The 14399-nt window shown below is 43.4% G+C and overlaps 1 protein-coding gene across 1 annotated transcript; it reads right to left on the bottom strand.

Annotated features, from left to right (window-relative positions):
* Window positions 1–437: 437 nt before the first annotated feature.
* Window positions 438–5413, bottom strand: LOC111981567 (aquaporin-5-like). The gene is made up of 6 exons (XM_070433693.1): window positions 5224–5413; window positions 5029–5132; window positions 2102–2668; window positions 1725–1886; window positions 1438–1518; window positions 438–1311 (listed from the first exon to the last, which is right to left on the bottom strand). The coding sequence occupies exons 1-6, from the start codon at window positions 5411–5413 to the stop codon at window positions 1144–1146; spliced, it is 1272 nt and encodes a 423-aa protein (XP_070289794.1). The 3' UTR covers window positions 438–1143.
* Window positions 5414–14399: the final 8986 nt, after the last annotated feature.

Below are 14399 nucleotides of genomic sequence, written 5' to 3'. Positions count from 1 at the left end.
TCAGAACAGAACTGCAGCTCTCAGACACATTGGCACTTATATTTCTAGTGTTATGTTAACTTGTAAACAACGTCTCTCATAGTACATAAATGAAAAAAATAAGTGCACGATTCAAGAGTGTGCATAACCAAGGTATAAAACTCTCGTGATGTGGATCCAGATACAAATTGTTCTATTTTTTGTCTCTCAGTTGGGAGAGAGAAAGAGAGAGAGAGAGAGACACAGACAGACACAGATACAGACACACAGAAACACGCACAGGGCAGGGTTGCTGGGGTTTGAGAGATTATGGAGATACTGGTCAATTACACCCAAGCCCTTCCTTCCCAGGGCATGGCATCTCATGGAAACAGATGGAAAATGTAAGTGGACCTGGCACAAAATGACCCCTGTAGCTTCACACTCACTTCCCCTGTACACACGGTAGGACGACTCAGTTCGCTTTTCAGCTTTAATAAACTCTTGCACAGAGGATATGAAAAACATGACGTGCCATTTCAATATAGTGAAAAACAAATGTAGAATGAATGATGTAATAAAGAACATTTTACTGAGTCATACAGCTGTCATTTAAATATGTATAACAAGACAAACCCGTGATAGTGGTATATAAAAACACGTATTATAGTGATCTGTCCCATAATGTGAATGATTATACAGCTGGTACCCGTACTTTAACTGACCTGAATGAAATCACCTTGGACACTCATTGACATGTCCAGGCTTTGGTCTGCTTCTATAGATGGTTCAACACCTCAGAGAGGTACAAAGATGCACAAAATGAAGTCAAACTGACAAACAACATGATTGTGAAGAACCTGAGATGGTGGATTAGTGTTTTGTTCAGTTCTGAAATATCAGATTACTGGCCAGAAAGGAAACTAAACTACACTCAGGAAAAGAGAGGAGAAAGCAGTCTCCCAGAGAATACAGCAGAGTATATTATCATAGCTACATTGTAGATGTGCATGAATACTGTAGATGTGTACAAATGTCGCGTTTCTTCACTCAGTGGTACTCAACGATGGACCCAGCTAGCATGACCACTTGTGTACACCAGTGGCAAATGGTCAGATATCAGAGAATGGTGCGTGGTCACCTTTGGTCAATGGTCAGAGAATGGGAAGATAACTGCCTCCATCTCTACTCCACTGTGTGTTCCAAGGTGGTGGGCTGGTTGAGTGGATCCTTGGGAAACAGTTCCTTAAACTCAGCCAACCAGTCGCCAGGGCTACCCCATCGTGGGTAGAGCACCAAGTCATGTAGCAGGCCAGCTAGTAACGCCCCCGCACACGGACCCACCCAATACACCTGCAGAGGAGAGAGACACTTTTTCGTAAGTAGATTTGTATGCGTGAACTGTGGTGTGATGTTCGTAAATAGTGTCAATATACTTTTGTAATTTCATGGAGTCAACTTGTGTTTGGCCAGGCTCACCCAATGGTTTTGAAATTTTAAAGTGACCACAGCTGGACCAAAAGACCTAGCAGGATTCATCCCACAGCCAGTGTACCCAATCTGGTCAAAGGTTGAAGGTAAAGAGAGAGAGGGGGAGAAAAAGAGAGAGAGAGGGGGTGGCATGAAATCAAAAGATAAGTCATAGGAAAAATGTAAAGATGGACAAAATGTTTTAATAGACAAAATCCATCAAATTACCCATAGAAACTCTATTATGGTCAGACAGAATTTAAACTAGCACAAATAGGATCTGGCATCTTCCTTACCGCCACTAGATTTCCCAAAATGACAGACAAGCCGACCACTACAGGACCCAGGAGGTGGAAGGCTGATTTGGCTCGAGACGTGGCGAGGACACAGACTACCAGCTGAAAGGTGATGGCTGTCTCCACTGTGAGGGCTTGGCATGGGTGGACACCCAAGGCTACCTGGAAAAAGAAACATTTTACAGATATCAGAGCTGGATTCATTGAGTTWAAATGTTTATAAACACCCAATATCAATTAAGCCCATACAAAAATACAAAGACGTTTTTGGCAAAACATTTCTAATAATGACTTTTCGGAAGCGACAATACTACAGAAAAACAATACTTCACTACAACCTAGAATCAAATAAAAATGTATTAGACGTGACTCGTGACCTCGTTCGTCCCCAGATGCCCTCTGAGCGGGACAGGCACAATTCCCATGAGAAGCGCACAAGCACAGAGTGCACCGAGGAGCTGTGCCCCCACGTAGAGGACAGCTCTCCAGGGGCTCACCCTCAGTCCTGCAGCCAGAGCCAGGGTCACAGCCGGGTTCAGGTGGACCCCTCCTCCAGAGGTAGCAGGTCCCAGGCACACAGACACCACAGCCACGGAGGCCCCGAATGCCAGGGCCACATGCAGGGGGTCAGGGTGGCACTCGGAGAGGGGCTGGGAGTCCGAGAGAAAGGATGGGTCGGACTCTGAGGACAAGGCATGGAGATGATGATCACTGGTGGGACTGGAGAGGCTCCCATCCCAGCCTGGAAGCTGGGGCCATAGCACCACCGAGGCCAGACTGGTGAAGAGGAAGATGGCAGTGCCCACAAATTCACACAGGAGGTCCCGGAGGAAGGAAAGTGTCCAAAYGTTCTTCAGGACCAACGCCAGACTGGAAAGGACTTGCATGATGGATGAATGAATCTCTGTCTCTCTGTTGTCCTGTTTCTCTGTTTGTTTGTCGCTCTGCCATGAAACACATCCAGGAGTCAGCAGCAGCAGAACCAAACAACCACAAGGGACTGCAATGGGAACCTATATAGAGGGGGCATCTACCGCTGTGTGACGCATATATCAGGAAGGTGGCCTCTTTCTTTCCCCGCTGGGATTATTTACCTGWCCCCTCAGTATACTGCTTGTATTGTGATGTGTTCTGAAGGTGGGTAAGGGTGGAGGGGAGGTGAGGAGGCTTAGCTAAGCCAATGCATGTTTTGGCTTTCTGCTTTCCTGTACTCTCAGATGGCTGCCGGTAAATGTCGAGTGGTGTCCTCTTTCCGGGGGGGGGGGGCACAGATTTACCCATAGGTAATGAGCGGCCACTAGTGAGGGGCCGCTAGCGTCTGGTCTCTCTTTGCAGCTGGGGGGKTCTCCCCTCATCCTTCTTCTAACTCTCTCACATACACCCTTGCCTCTGTTTCTCAAAGAAAAGTGCTTCACCAGAGAGGATTATATGGTTACCTGAAGCTTCCTTTCTTTCAGGTGGAAGAGGAGTGTGGCTGAGGATTGAGCTGAACAAGCCAAAGCCAACTAACTGATTTGCAATTGGTGGTGCCCTGGGATTAATCCAAAAGCCGTACTTTCCTGACCTGGGGTCAACCAGAGTTTAGGATCAATTTATATCATTTAAAATAAACTGATCAAGATACTGTCCACCCAAAAAGAAGCCAAATACAGCATTTTAAGCMAGCGTAGCAGGTAAAGGATGCCAAGAGAGAGGCATTTTTAATCCCCTCAAAGGGAGCTCTCTCATCACAGAGAGTGGCCAGGGAAAATTTAGTGTAACAGGGTGACTAAGAGAGGGTGGGGGGAACTAACCACGACCACAGTAAAGCATGTGAAGGTCAGTTAGGAACAATGGCAGTACAGTTATACTAAGATTCCCCTGTAGAGATAGCTTTCTACCAAGGTCATGGAAATTGATACAGTACCTGAGGCTGGTTGAGTCAGGACAGGGATAACTGTGTAAAATATGATATGGAGAGATGGGGTTTCAACAACATGTGGAGATGGGGATGAATGTAGATGACAGGGAATGTCATAGTAGGACATTATACATAAAACGGAAAACAGGGAGACTACAGTATGAGCCTTTAGACTATACAAAGTATAAATTGGTGTGTGTGTGTGTGTGTGTGTGTGTGTGTGTGTGTGTGTGTGTGTGTGTGTGTGTGTGTGTGTGTGTTAACAAGGGGAGACTATTGAGGCCTGCATTTGTGAAATGTTTGTCATGTAAAAACACGAGGTGGGTATCTTCAAAAAGTAGACTACAGTATTTTTTCTTCTTATAACTAGAACACAAGTTAAGAATGGTTAGCTGCAGATGCTGTGCAATGAAATACAGTACATCGATTCATTCAGTTAGTGTAGAGTCTGCTGTCCTTCAGTTATTAATCATCCATCCATTGTCATATCCTCCATCATCTCTACTGATTCCTGCCTCCTTGTCTCCTCATTCTCTTGCTTTCCTGTCTTCCTTACGGACAAAGAATTCCTTTATGCACCCCCTTCCCTGATTAAAACAGCTTTGAGTGGCCCTCAGTACTTACCACTAATGGATAGAGGGGTATAGGGGATTTGGACTGTGACAGTCACGTGCGCCATGGCACCATCACAGGGAATTGGCGGCAACAGAATCTAAGGTGTTGTGCACTTGTTCCTTTTACTTTTCCCTCTTCCCTTGCTTTTCTGCAAAGGTCAAGCAACTTGTTTTTCTTCTATGGGACTGATGCTCTCAGATGGCCACGTGTGCCTATTCTGTTTCCCATGCCTGGCCCATTCCACATGTATCCGATGATGACCCACTGATTTGTGAGTCCCTCTCCTCTCCACTCTCCAGAAACGTTAGGAGGACTCTGTCTCAGTTTGTAGCTGACAGAGATTAAATTATGAGATTGGGTTCTGAACGTTCAATGGCCCGCCAATACTCCCCGTGCAGTGGTCACACAAACACATTCGACTCCAGACTCACTTTTGACATTTGCATGGCCATGGGACACACTGGAATATATACGCGCCGTGCCATCACTTTTCAGAACGGGAACGATTGGAGCTGCACAGCGGGAGAACTGAATGGGAGTAATGATGTTTTTTTCCTGCAGCCGCTCCAACTCATCCTCAACTTTCTTTTGCCTGGTGTACGGCACTGTCCTGGGCTTGAAAAAAGCAAGGCTCGGCCTGAGGATCCACGAACAGCTTATCTGCAGTACTCTGCAGTGTGCCCAGTTCATCTTTGAAAATCTCACTCGTGTGTGTTTTATCTCACCCCAGTTCAGTTGTATTTTGGTGAGCCAGTCACACCCTAGTAAACTAGGCCCATTACCTTTTACCACCAGGAGCCGTGCTCTCRCTTCCTGGCTGTTGTATGCAATGTCCACCTCCAGAGCCCCCAGCAATGGTATGGTCTCCCCGGTGTATGTACGCAGTCTGATTCCTGCCGGTGTGAGGGCAGAAGCCTGTTTTGAGCCTCACATTTGTTTGTAGGTCTCCTCACTGACAGCAGAGGTAGAGGCCCCCGTGTCAACCTCCATCCTCATCTACCTCCGCTGTAGCATAGATAGGCTCTGCACGCGGCTCACTCACATTAAAGATGTTGTAGGAGCAATGCTCTTCCTCCCCTGCGTTCTCTAGGTTGTGCGCTGCTGACTGTTGCTTCGTCGCTGTGAACATGATCTGCCCAGTCTGCCCACCATCTGGCTTGCTCCTCGGACCCATGCATTGTTTTGCTAAATATCCCTTTCTGTTGCAATTGTGATAGACAGTATCCTCGAACTTACAGTTGTTTGCTTAATGTGTTCCCCCACATCTGAAACGTTCCACTGCTTTTCCCCTTTTTCCTGCCGCCTCTTTTGTCACCTGATCCACTGCACAACTTACACTGTTGGTCTTTTGAATATTTTACTAGCGGCCATCTCCATCCGTTGAGATTAGTTCCAATGCTCTCTTGAAAGTCAGTGTGGCTTCCCGCTGCAAACGGCGCTGTGTGCTGTCCTCATTAATGCCACAGACTAATCAGTCACAGAGCATGTCCTCTAACATAGCCCCAAATTCACAATGTTCAGAAAGTTCACATAATTCAGCAACAAAGTTAGCAACAGACTGACCTGATTCCCGAAAATGGAAGTTAAATTTGAACCTTTGGACAATCACTGAAGGCTTTGATTTGTGGTGGGTCTGAACGAGAGCAACTAGTTCCACAAAAGGAATTTCTTATTGTGACTTGTTAAGCACATTTTTACTCCTGGACTTATTTAGACTTGCCATAACAAAGGGGTTGAATACTTATTGACTCAAGACATTTCAGCTTTGAAATGTTTGATTCATTTGTAAACATTTAGAAAAATATAATTCCACTTTGACATTATGGGTTATTGTGTGTAAGTCAGTGACAAAAATCAAAATTTCATACATTTGAATTCAGGCTGTAACATAACAAAAATGTGGAAAAAGTCAAGGGGTGTGAATACTTTCTGAAGGAACTGTAAACATTAAATAGGCTTATATTTATTCCTGACCAGCAGATGTCACTAGTGTATGGATGCCCATTCCCACCACCCATTGTTTAAAATATAAACCTCAACACTATCTCAGCATTTCGAGGTGTGAGGTTATTTTCAATGGGCCTAGAGTTTTTCCTGATATTGTAGGCTAACCTAACCAGATACAACTGCGGACCCTTGTAATAAATCAGCTGTGAAATTGTTTTATACGGGCTATGATGGGCCCAGATTTTTTCTAATCATGTCATATGGKGTTTAACCCTTACAAAACCGGACCCAGTTTTCCTTGCATGAAAATTAAGCAGTGATTTGGTATGCCAAAGGAGACCCCAAATAACATATTTCAGTTTTTTTTGTATAATTCAACACTCAGCAATAGTTATAAATTCAGTTGAGCTGACATCCATTTATCTTTGGCTTTAGTCATCAATCTAGCAAGAGGGCAATATTGTATTAATCCTAACTCAGTTGCTAGAGAGAAAGGAAACACCTCAGGGATTTCACCATGAGGCCAATGGGAACTTTAAAGGCCATGATAGAAGAAAACTGAGGATGGATCAACAACACTGTAGTTACTCCAAAATACTAACCTAAATGACAGAGTAAAAAGAATGAAGCCTGTTTGAAAACATGCATCCTGTTTGCAATAAGGCACTAAAGTAAAACTGCAAAAAATGTGTCAAAGAAATTAACTTTGTCCTGAATACAAAGCTTTATGTTTGGGGCAAGTCCAACACAACATATCACTGAGTACTACTTTTTATATTTTCAAGCATGGTGGTGGCTGCATCATGTTATGGGTATGCTTGTCATCGGCAAGGACTAGGGAGTTAAGCACAGGCAAAATCCAAAAGGAAAACCTGGTTCAGTCTGCTTGTTCAGACACGGAAACAAATTCACCTTTCATCAGGACAATAACCTAAAATGCAAGACCACTGGAGTTGATTACCAAGATGACAGTGAATGTTCCTGAGTGGCTTAGTTACAGTTTTGACTTAATTCGGCTTGAAAATGTTTGGCAAGCTGTCTAGCAATGATCAACAACCAACTTGACAGAGCTTGAAGAATTTTGAAAATAATAATGTGCAAATATTGTACAATCCAGGTGTGCAAAGATTTTGGAGACGTACCCAGAAAGACTCACAGCGTAATTTCTGCCAAAAGGGAACATATTTAAAGGAAACATATTTACCCTGTGAAATAAAAAACAAGAGGATTGTAAAATTCGAACGATATTCCAACATCCCTCAACGGTAGGCCCACACTGCTTCTTTTATATATGTGATTCTAAAGGACGGAGAAATTGCATCCCGTTGACCTACTTTAGAGAGAAGAGGTGTCTGGTAGGCTACACTCTGGCACCATGCGTTTGCCTGGGCTCTCAGTTTTTCTCCAGCGCCAAAAATCTGTGCCCACAAACAACCCAGTGTTCCCTCTATGCCCATGTGAAACTCTTTAGTGCCAATTCATCATAGAAAATCATTCAGAAAGAGCCATGGGTGGGATGAGCTATCATGTCCAGTCTTGTTCAGGGCCCCAAAACCCTGAGACTGTACAAATGTCTTGACCTTCACGATAGAGCAAACAGGCCGAATTTATGTACAGTATTAATATGTTTGTTGTTAATCATTCATAACTCAGTTGTAAGAGCTGATTGGCAGTGGCACCTAATGCCATCAGTCATTATTTTGACTGATGGAGGGAGAACCAGAGAGCTCCATAAGTTTCTGACAGGCCTCCCATCTATGAGGCACGACAGGCCCTATAAAGTTGCGTGTGTATATGTCAAATCAAATCAAATTGTATTTGTCACATGCGCATAATTCAACAGGTGYWGACATTATCGTGAAATGTATTTATTTTACCTTTGTTTAACCAGGTAGGCAAGGTGAGAACAAATTCTCATTTACAACTGCGACCTGGCCAAGATAAAGCAAAGAAGTTTGACACATACAACAACACAGAGTTACACATGGAGTAAAACAAACATACAGTCAATAATACAATACAAAAACAAGTCTATATACAATGTGAGCAAATGAGGTGAGATAAGGGAGGTAAAGGCAATAAAAAGGCCACGGTGGCGAAGGAAATACAATATAGCAATTAAAAAGACTGGAATTGTAGATTTGCAGTAGATGAATGTGCAAAGTAGAAATACTGGGGTGCAAGGGAGCAAAATAAATAAATAAATACGGTAGGGGATGAGGTAATTGTTTGGGCTATTTATAGATGGGCTATGTACAGGTGCATTGATCTGTGAGCTGTTTTGACAGCTGGTGCTGAAAGCTGGTGAGGGAGATAAGTGTTTCCAGTTTCAGAGATTTTGTAGTTCGTTCCAGTCATTGGCAGCAGAGAACTGGAAGGAGAGGCGGCCAAAGGAGGAATTGGCCCTGGGGGTGACCAGTGAAATACACCTGCTGGAGTGCGTGCTACGGGTGGGTGCTGCTATGGTGACCAGCGAGCTGAGGTAAGGCGGGACTTTACCTAGCAGKGTCTTGTAAATGCCTACTTACAAACCCTTAACCAACAATGCAGTTCAATAAATAATAGGGTGGACTTTAGCTCTTCCATGAATAGAATTTCCACTGATATTTGCAGGCTCTCACAAATGATTGACATTAATTGATTGCTGATTGTCCTTAATTGATTGCATGTGTGTGCTGTGACTTTGAGATTTGCTGTGCCTAAAGGTCTGAACTTCTTAACCACCCTCCTGTGATTGGAGCATCCCCTAAACTACTGTCTCGTTCATTTCAGGTAACGCCCTCTGCCCTCCTATATAAGCTGTTGTGCACAGCTGTTAGGGCAGTGCGGGGAGCAGCAGTGTGGCCATGGTGCTGGAGTACAAGATGGTAGGCAAAACTACAATGGTCTGAGCTGCGGATCTCTGGTTGGAGCTAACTCATACTGGCATCCGTCCTAAACGTAGTTCACGCCGTGTTCAGGTTTGTAGGCTATCGTTTGTAGTTCTTGCCCCAAGCACCACTCCCTGTGCTCCTCCATACTTGTGATGATGGTGGCTTCACCAGGTAGATTTGTTATGATAATGAAAAGATGTACGATGACACGTATTGCTTTAAAAGTGACAGTAATGTGATTGTAGTCCTATGTATTTATTGTAATGACATTTTATATATATTTTATAAGTTTTGCCTGGTCTATTGTATTGCTCATGACCCAGTCCAATGGGTGGCCTGTCAAAAACCTGTGTCTTATACCGATTAAGGTGTTCCCCCTCATGAACCTTTTACTGCATGGGGCTAAATCAGGGTCACACAGTGTTTGTTGGTAGTCTTAAACTAATCTACTTTGGAAAAAAAGAATACACCTCAAACACAATGATGGTCTTTCCAATTAGTTCCCACATATGCTGAGCACTTGTTGGCTGCTTTTCCTTCACTCTTCACTCTGCAGTCCAACACATCCCAAAACATCTCAATTGGGTTGAGACTCGAAATTGAGCTCAGGTGCATCCTGTTTCCATGGTTCATCCTTGAGATGTTTCTACAACTTGATTGGAGTCCACCTGTGGTAAATTAAATAGATTGGACATGATTTGGTAAGGCACACACCTGTCTATATAATGTCCCACAGTTGACAGTGCATGTCAGAGCAAACAAAAGCCAAGCCATGAGGCCGAAGGAATTGTTCATTAAGCTCTGAGACAGGATTGTGTCAAGACAGATTTGGGGAAGGGTACCAAAAAATGTCTGCAGCATTGAAGGTTCCCAAGAACGCAGTGGCCTCCAACATTCTTAAATGGAAGAAGTTTGGAACCACCAAGACTCTTCCTAGAGCTGGCCGCCCGGTCAAACTGAGCAATCGGGGGACAAGGGCCTTGGTCAGGGAGGTGACCAAGAACCCAATGGTCACTCTGACAGCGCTCGAGAGTTCCTCTGTGGAGATGGGAGAACCTTCCAGAAGGACAACCATCTCTGCAGCACTCCACCAATCAGGCCTTTATGGTGGAGTGACAAGATGGAAGCCACTCCTCAGTAAAAGGCACATGACAGTCCGCTTGGAATTTGCCAAAGGCACCTAAAGAGTCTCAGACCATGAGAAACAAGATTCTCTGGTCTGATGAAACCAAGATTGAACTCTTWGGCCTGAATACTAAGCGTCATGTCTGGAGGAAAACTGGCACCATCCCTACGGTGAAGCATGGTGGTGGCAGCATCATGCTGTGGGGATGTTATTCAGTGGCAGGGACTGGTCAGGATCGAGGCAAAGATGAACGGAGCAAAGTGCAGAGAGATCCTCAATAAAAACCTGCTCCAGAGCATTCAGGACCTCAGACTTGGGTGAAGGTTTACCTTTCAACAGGACAACGACCCAAAGCACACAGCCAAGACAACCCAGGAGTGGCTTCAGGACAAGTCTCTGAACCTCTGTTCTTGAGTGGCCCAGTCAGATCCCGGACTTGAACCCGATCGAACATCTTTGGAGAGACTTGAAAATAGCTGTACAGTTGTGCCAAGCTTGTAGCGGCATATCCAAGAAGATTTTGTGTAGATTGATGAGGGAAAAAAAATATTTAATACATTTTAGAATAAGGCTGTAAACTAACAAAATGTGGAAAATGTCAAGGGGTCTGAATACTTTCCGAAGGCATTGTAGCTGTGTAGGAGTCTACCTTGGGGCCCTTCAAACAAAACACAACGATCTCATTGATATAGGCCCTGTTCGGGGCCCCTGGCCTGTCCTGGGTTGGGTTACGCCAAATGCAAACGGCTTGTAAATCGTGATTAGTCCCGATGACACCTGTTCCAATGTGCTGTTCATGGTCTGATTGTCTCATTATGTCTTTCTACTGGGCTGGAAAAACTGAGTCACAGCCTACGTCTCAAATGACACCCTACGTAGTGCACTTATTTTGTCCAGTGTCCATAGGGCACTCCTACTTTTGACCAAGGGCTTTGGGTGCCATTTGCGACGCAGCCAACATCATTTAGCAGCTAAGTTTTATTTTGTTGATGGCTATATGACCTTGGCAGCAGAGTCAGAAGTCGTAATGCACACTGCCAGAACCATTTGAGGATGGAAATGGTCAGACCTTCATGAAAAAGAGTGTTTTCTGAAGCCGAGAATTTATTATCGAGCTTCTCTGGCTTTTTTAAAATTGCAGTTAAACTAATCTAATGAAGGAATCATAAACACTTTCTTATTGCACGACTGGAAAGCTTTTTTGGAAAGGCTTGTGTGCTGTAGTAAGCCCATCATAAATGTGGTAAAATGTCAATGTTAGCTTGTTTTTATGCTATGTTTGGTACGCTGAATAATCATTCAGCGGCGTTATGGTTTAAGTTGTGTTTGTGAAATCATTAGCTATGCGTCAGTCAAACACCCTTAATATTATTAATGGAAACGAGGGATAAGGAGAAAAGGGTTTAGGAGCATAGTGTGGGGAGATGGATGACTGTTTAAAGTGTGTGTTTGCACGCACTTGTGCGTACATGTCTGCATGTGTTCTTAAACCTTAGTTTTCTAATGTCTTTCAGAAAGCCAGTAAACAAGCTTAAAAGGACACGTTGAACAGCATGCTTTTAAAGACTATTTTCACTAGAGGGCAACATTGCTTCTTTGAAAAATCACAATTCAGTCAGATATACTGTAGTAGTACTCACCAAACCTTGTTCTGGAGGCCTTCAGTAAGCAGGCTTTTACTCCAGCCCAGCACTATAACACTTAACAGAACTGATCCTCCACTCGTCAGGTCCTCTCTCAAAATACAATGTAGTTCATTAATCTCTTTCATTAATCTCTTTTGTACATTGATGTAGTGCTCCAGATTTGTTTGGCAAATAAACTGTGCTAAAAACATGATTTTGAGTTCCTCCACCCCTCATCCCCAAAAGACGACAAATCCCTCTCCTACAGTAAGTCTGCACGTAATTGACATCACCTTGGTAACATCTGCACTCGTTTAAAACAGAGCGTCACTGCTCCCACCTACACAAAGCAGTGAGCCCAATCAAACAACTCAGAGTATCCATTATCTTTTTTTAAAAGGGTACATGTCAATTTAGAAAGACGACATGAAAAGCCAAGTAACTGTACAATGTGTTAGTTCATATTTCTTATGTGTTACTTACTATACAAGGGAGAGACATTGAGACAGGAAGAATCCAAGAGAGAGGCAGGCTGCTGGATAGAGAAAAGGCAGTGGGCCAGCGGAACACAAACAATCCTATGGCGCCTCGCTCAGTATTGTATTCTGACGTTACAGTGAAATAAGAGCTGACGCGGAGAGAAGTTTACGTTGGCAGGCAAGTCGCACGCCTCAGAAAACGATCAAGGTTGAGGCACCGGCCCTTCAAGGTCTCCCGTTCTCTGTCCTCCGGCTCTGGACAGATTCGTGATAGCCAGGAGTGTTCACGTCGCATCACGACGACACTGGACCAGGATCTAATAGCTGAGTAAATGGTAGTGTCACCAATGGGTGTTGCTCAACTGGTCAATTGTTTGATAGTGTTTCCTATGGCTAAATGGTAGACAGTGATCATCAGCAGAAGCCCTAGAGAGGGTTTACAGGGAACTGTGGCAGAATATTAGGGCTTCTATCGGTCACTCCTCTCCATTCAGTTGCTTTAGTTTGAGGAGCTGTGCTTGTCTTTTATATCTATAAAGCCACTGATTGGAACAGAGTGTTCCTGTCCTTTTTTCGAACTGTTCAAAAACTCTTACGTTCAATTTTCATCAACTTACGGTCTTAAATGGACTCTTTCAGCACTTGGAGAACCTTTATGTCCGTATTTGTAAAATGTTATATTCAGCATGAAGAGAAAAGCAGATACATTTGCACAATTATTCACAATATTCTGGTAGCCTTTATCAAGCTACATATTACATGTAGTCAWTTTTGACAAAGTGATGACAAAACAAACGCTATCCTCTGTGGTCAAACAGTACATGCTCAACATAGTGGGAATACTGCAAAGTACACAAACCCAGAGATGTCACTGGAATAGCAATCAGAGCTTACACATCCCATTAACCAATCACAATGTGCTCGATGAGAGACATTGGCTCTTTGGAACCACTTTACGGTGATTCTTGGAATCCTCCCTGAAGCTTCATATCACCGTGAAGAGTTCAAGTTGAAATACAACACATACTCATTGTCTCATCATGTTGGATAGACTTTCTATAATGATGTCATATTTAGCTCGACCTCTCTCCCCGTAATATACTGTACCTGCTGAGTTCCAGGTATGTATTGTATGCATACTATGCAATGACACTCCACTCACATAAATTATGTTTTCATTATTATTTCAAGAATGAGGATCTTCTATAATGGGGAACCAACAAATTTAGCAGGCACTCAATAAATCCCTCAGCTTGTTTATACTGGAGAGAGACTTGTTATCTTCACCCTGTTTTGACAGGAAAACGGGTTTGTGTTGGACGCTGGACAGAGAGGATACTCCAGTCCAGACTAGTCTTCTAGGCCATTCTTCATCATCAACTGGCTCTTTATGACCAGAAGGACATTAAATCAGTAGGGATATTCAGGGCTTATTTCCAAAATGTCCTCAAAGAGTGAGGACTGGAAATTTCAGTCAACCATGTTTATGTGGAAAAACAGGGAGGGGGGACCCTTTGAACCTGGAAGTCACAAATGCATCCAAGCTATAGACTTTAAACGTTTATTACAGTTGTTCTCAATTGCTTTGGCTCAATTCTTGAATTAGATTTTTTTTTTTCAAAACAATACGTTAAAATCTCTGAACAATAAGTTTCTTGTTCACACCAGATGTACATTTTTTATTCATTTAAGCAAATTGCACGTGTTTTGGCACGTGTGCAATAGAGTAAGTAAAGTGTCTACAATTTGCACAATAACTACGTGCACATGGGTTGCTGATCAAAACCGATGAGTTGATACTCTTCACAACTTCTAAACATTCTTTAATCATGTGAACCATCACATGCAAACATGACCCATTCAATTATCAAAATCTGTCAGGCATCAAATCAAAGTTTATTTGTCACTTGTGCCGAATACAACAGTGAAATGCTTACTTAGAGGCTCTAACCAATAGTGCAAGAAAAGGTATTAGGTGAACAATAGGTAAGTGAAGAAATAAAAACAACAGTGAAAAAGACAGTGAAAAATAACAGTAGCGAGGATATATACAGTAGCGGRGCTATAAAAGTAGCGAGGCTACATACAGACACCGGTTAGTCAGGCTGAT

The sequence above is a fragment of the Salvelinus sp. IW2-2015 genome, linkage group LG20 (assembly GCF_002910315.2).
Source record: "Salvelinus sp. IW2-2015 linkage group LG20, ASM291031v2, whole genome shotgun sequence".
NCBI lineage: Eukaryota > Metazoa > Chordata > Actinopteri > Salmoniformes > Salmonidae > Salvelinus > Salvelinus sp. IW2-2015.
The sequence above is the reverse complement of the archived record's forward strand: the minus strand, read 5'-3'. Positions and strand labels throughout refer to the sequence as shown.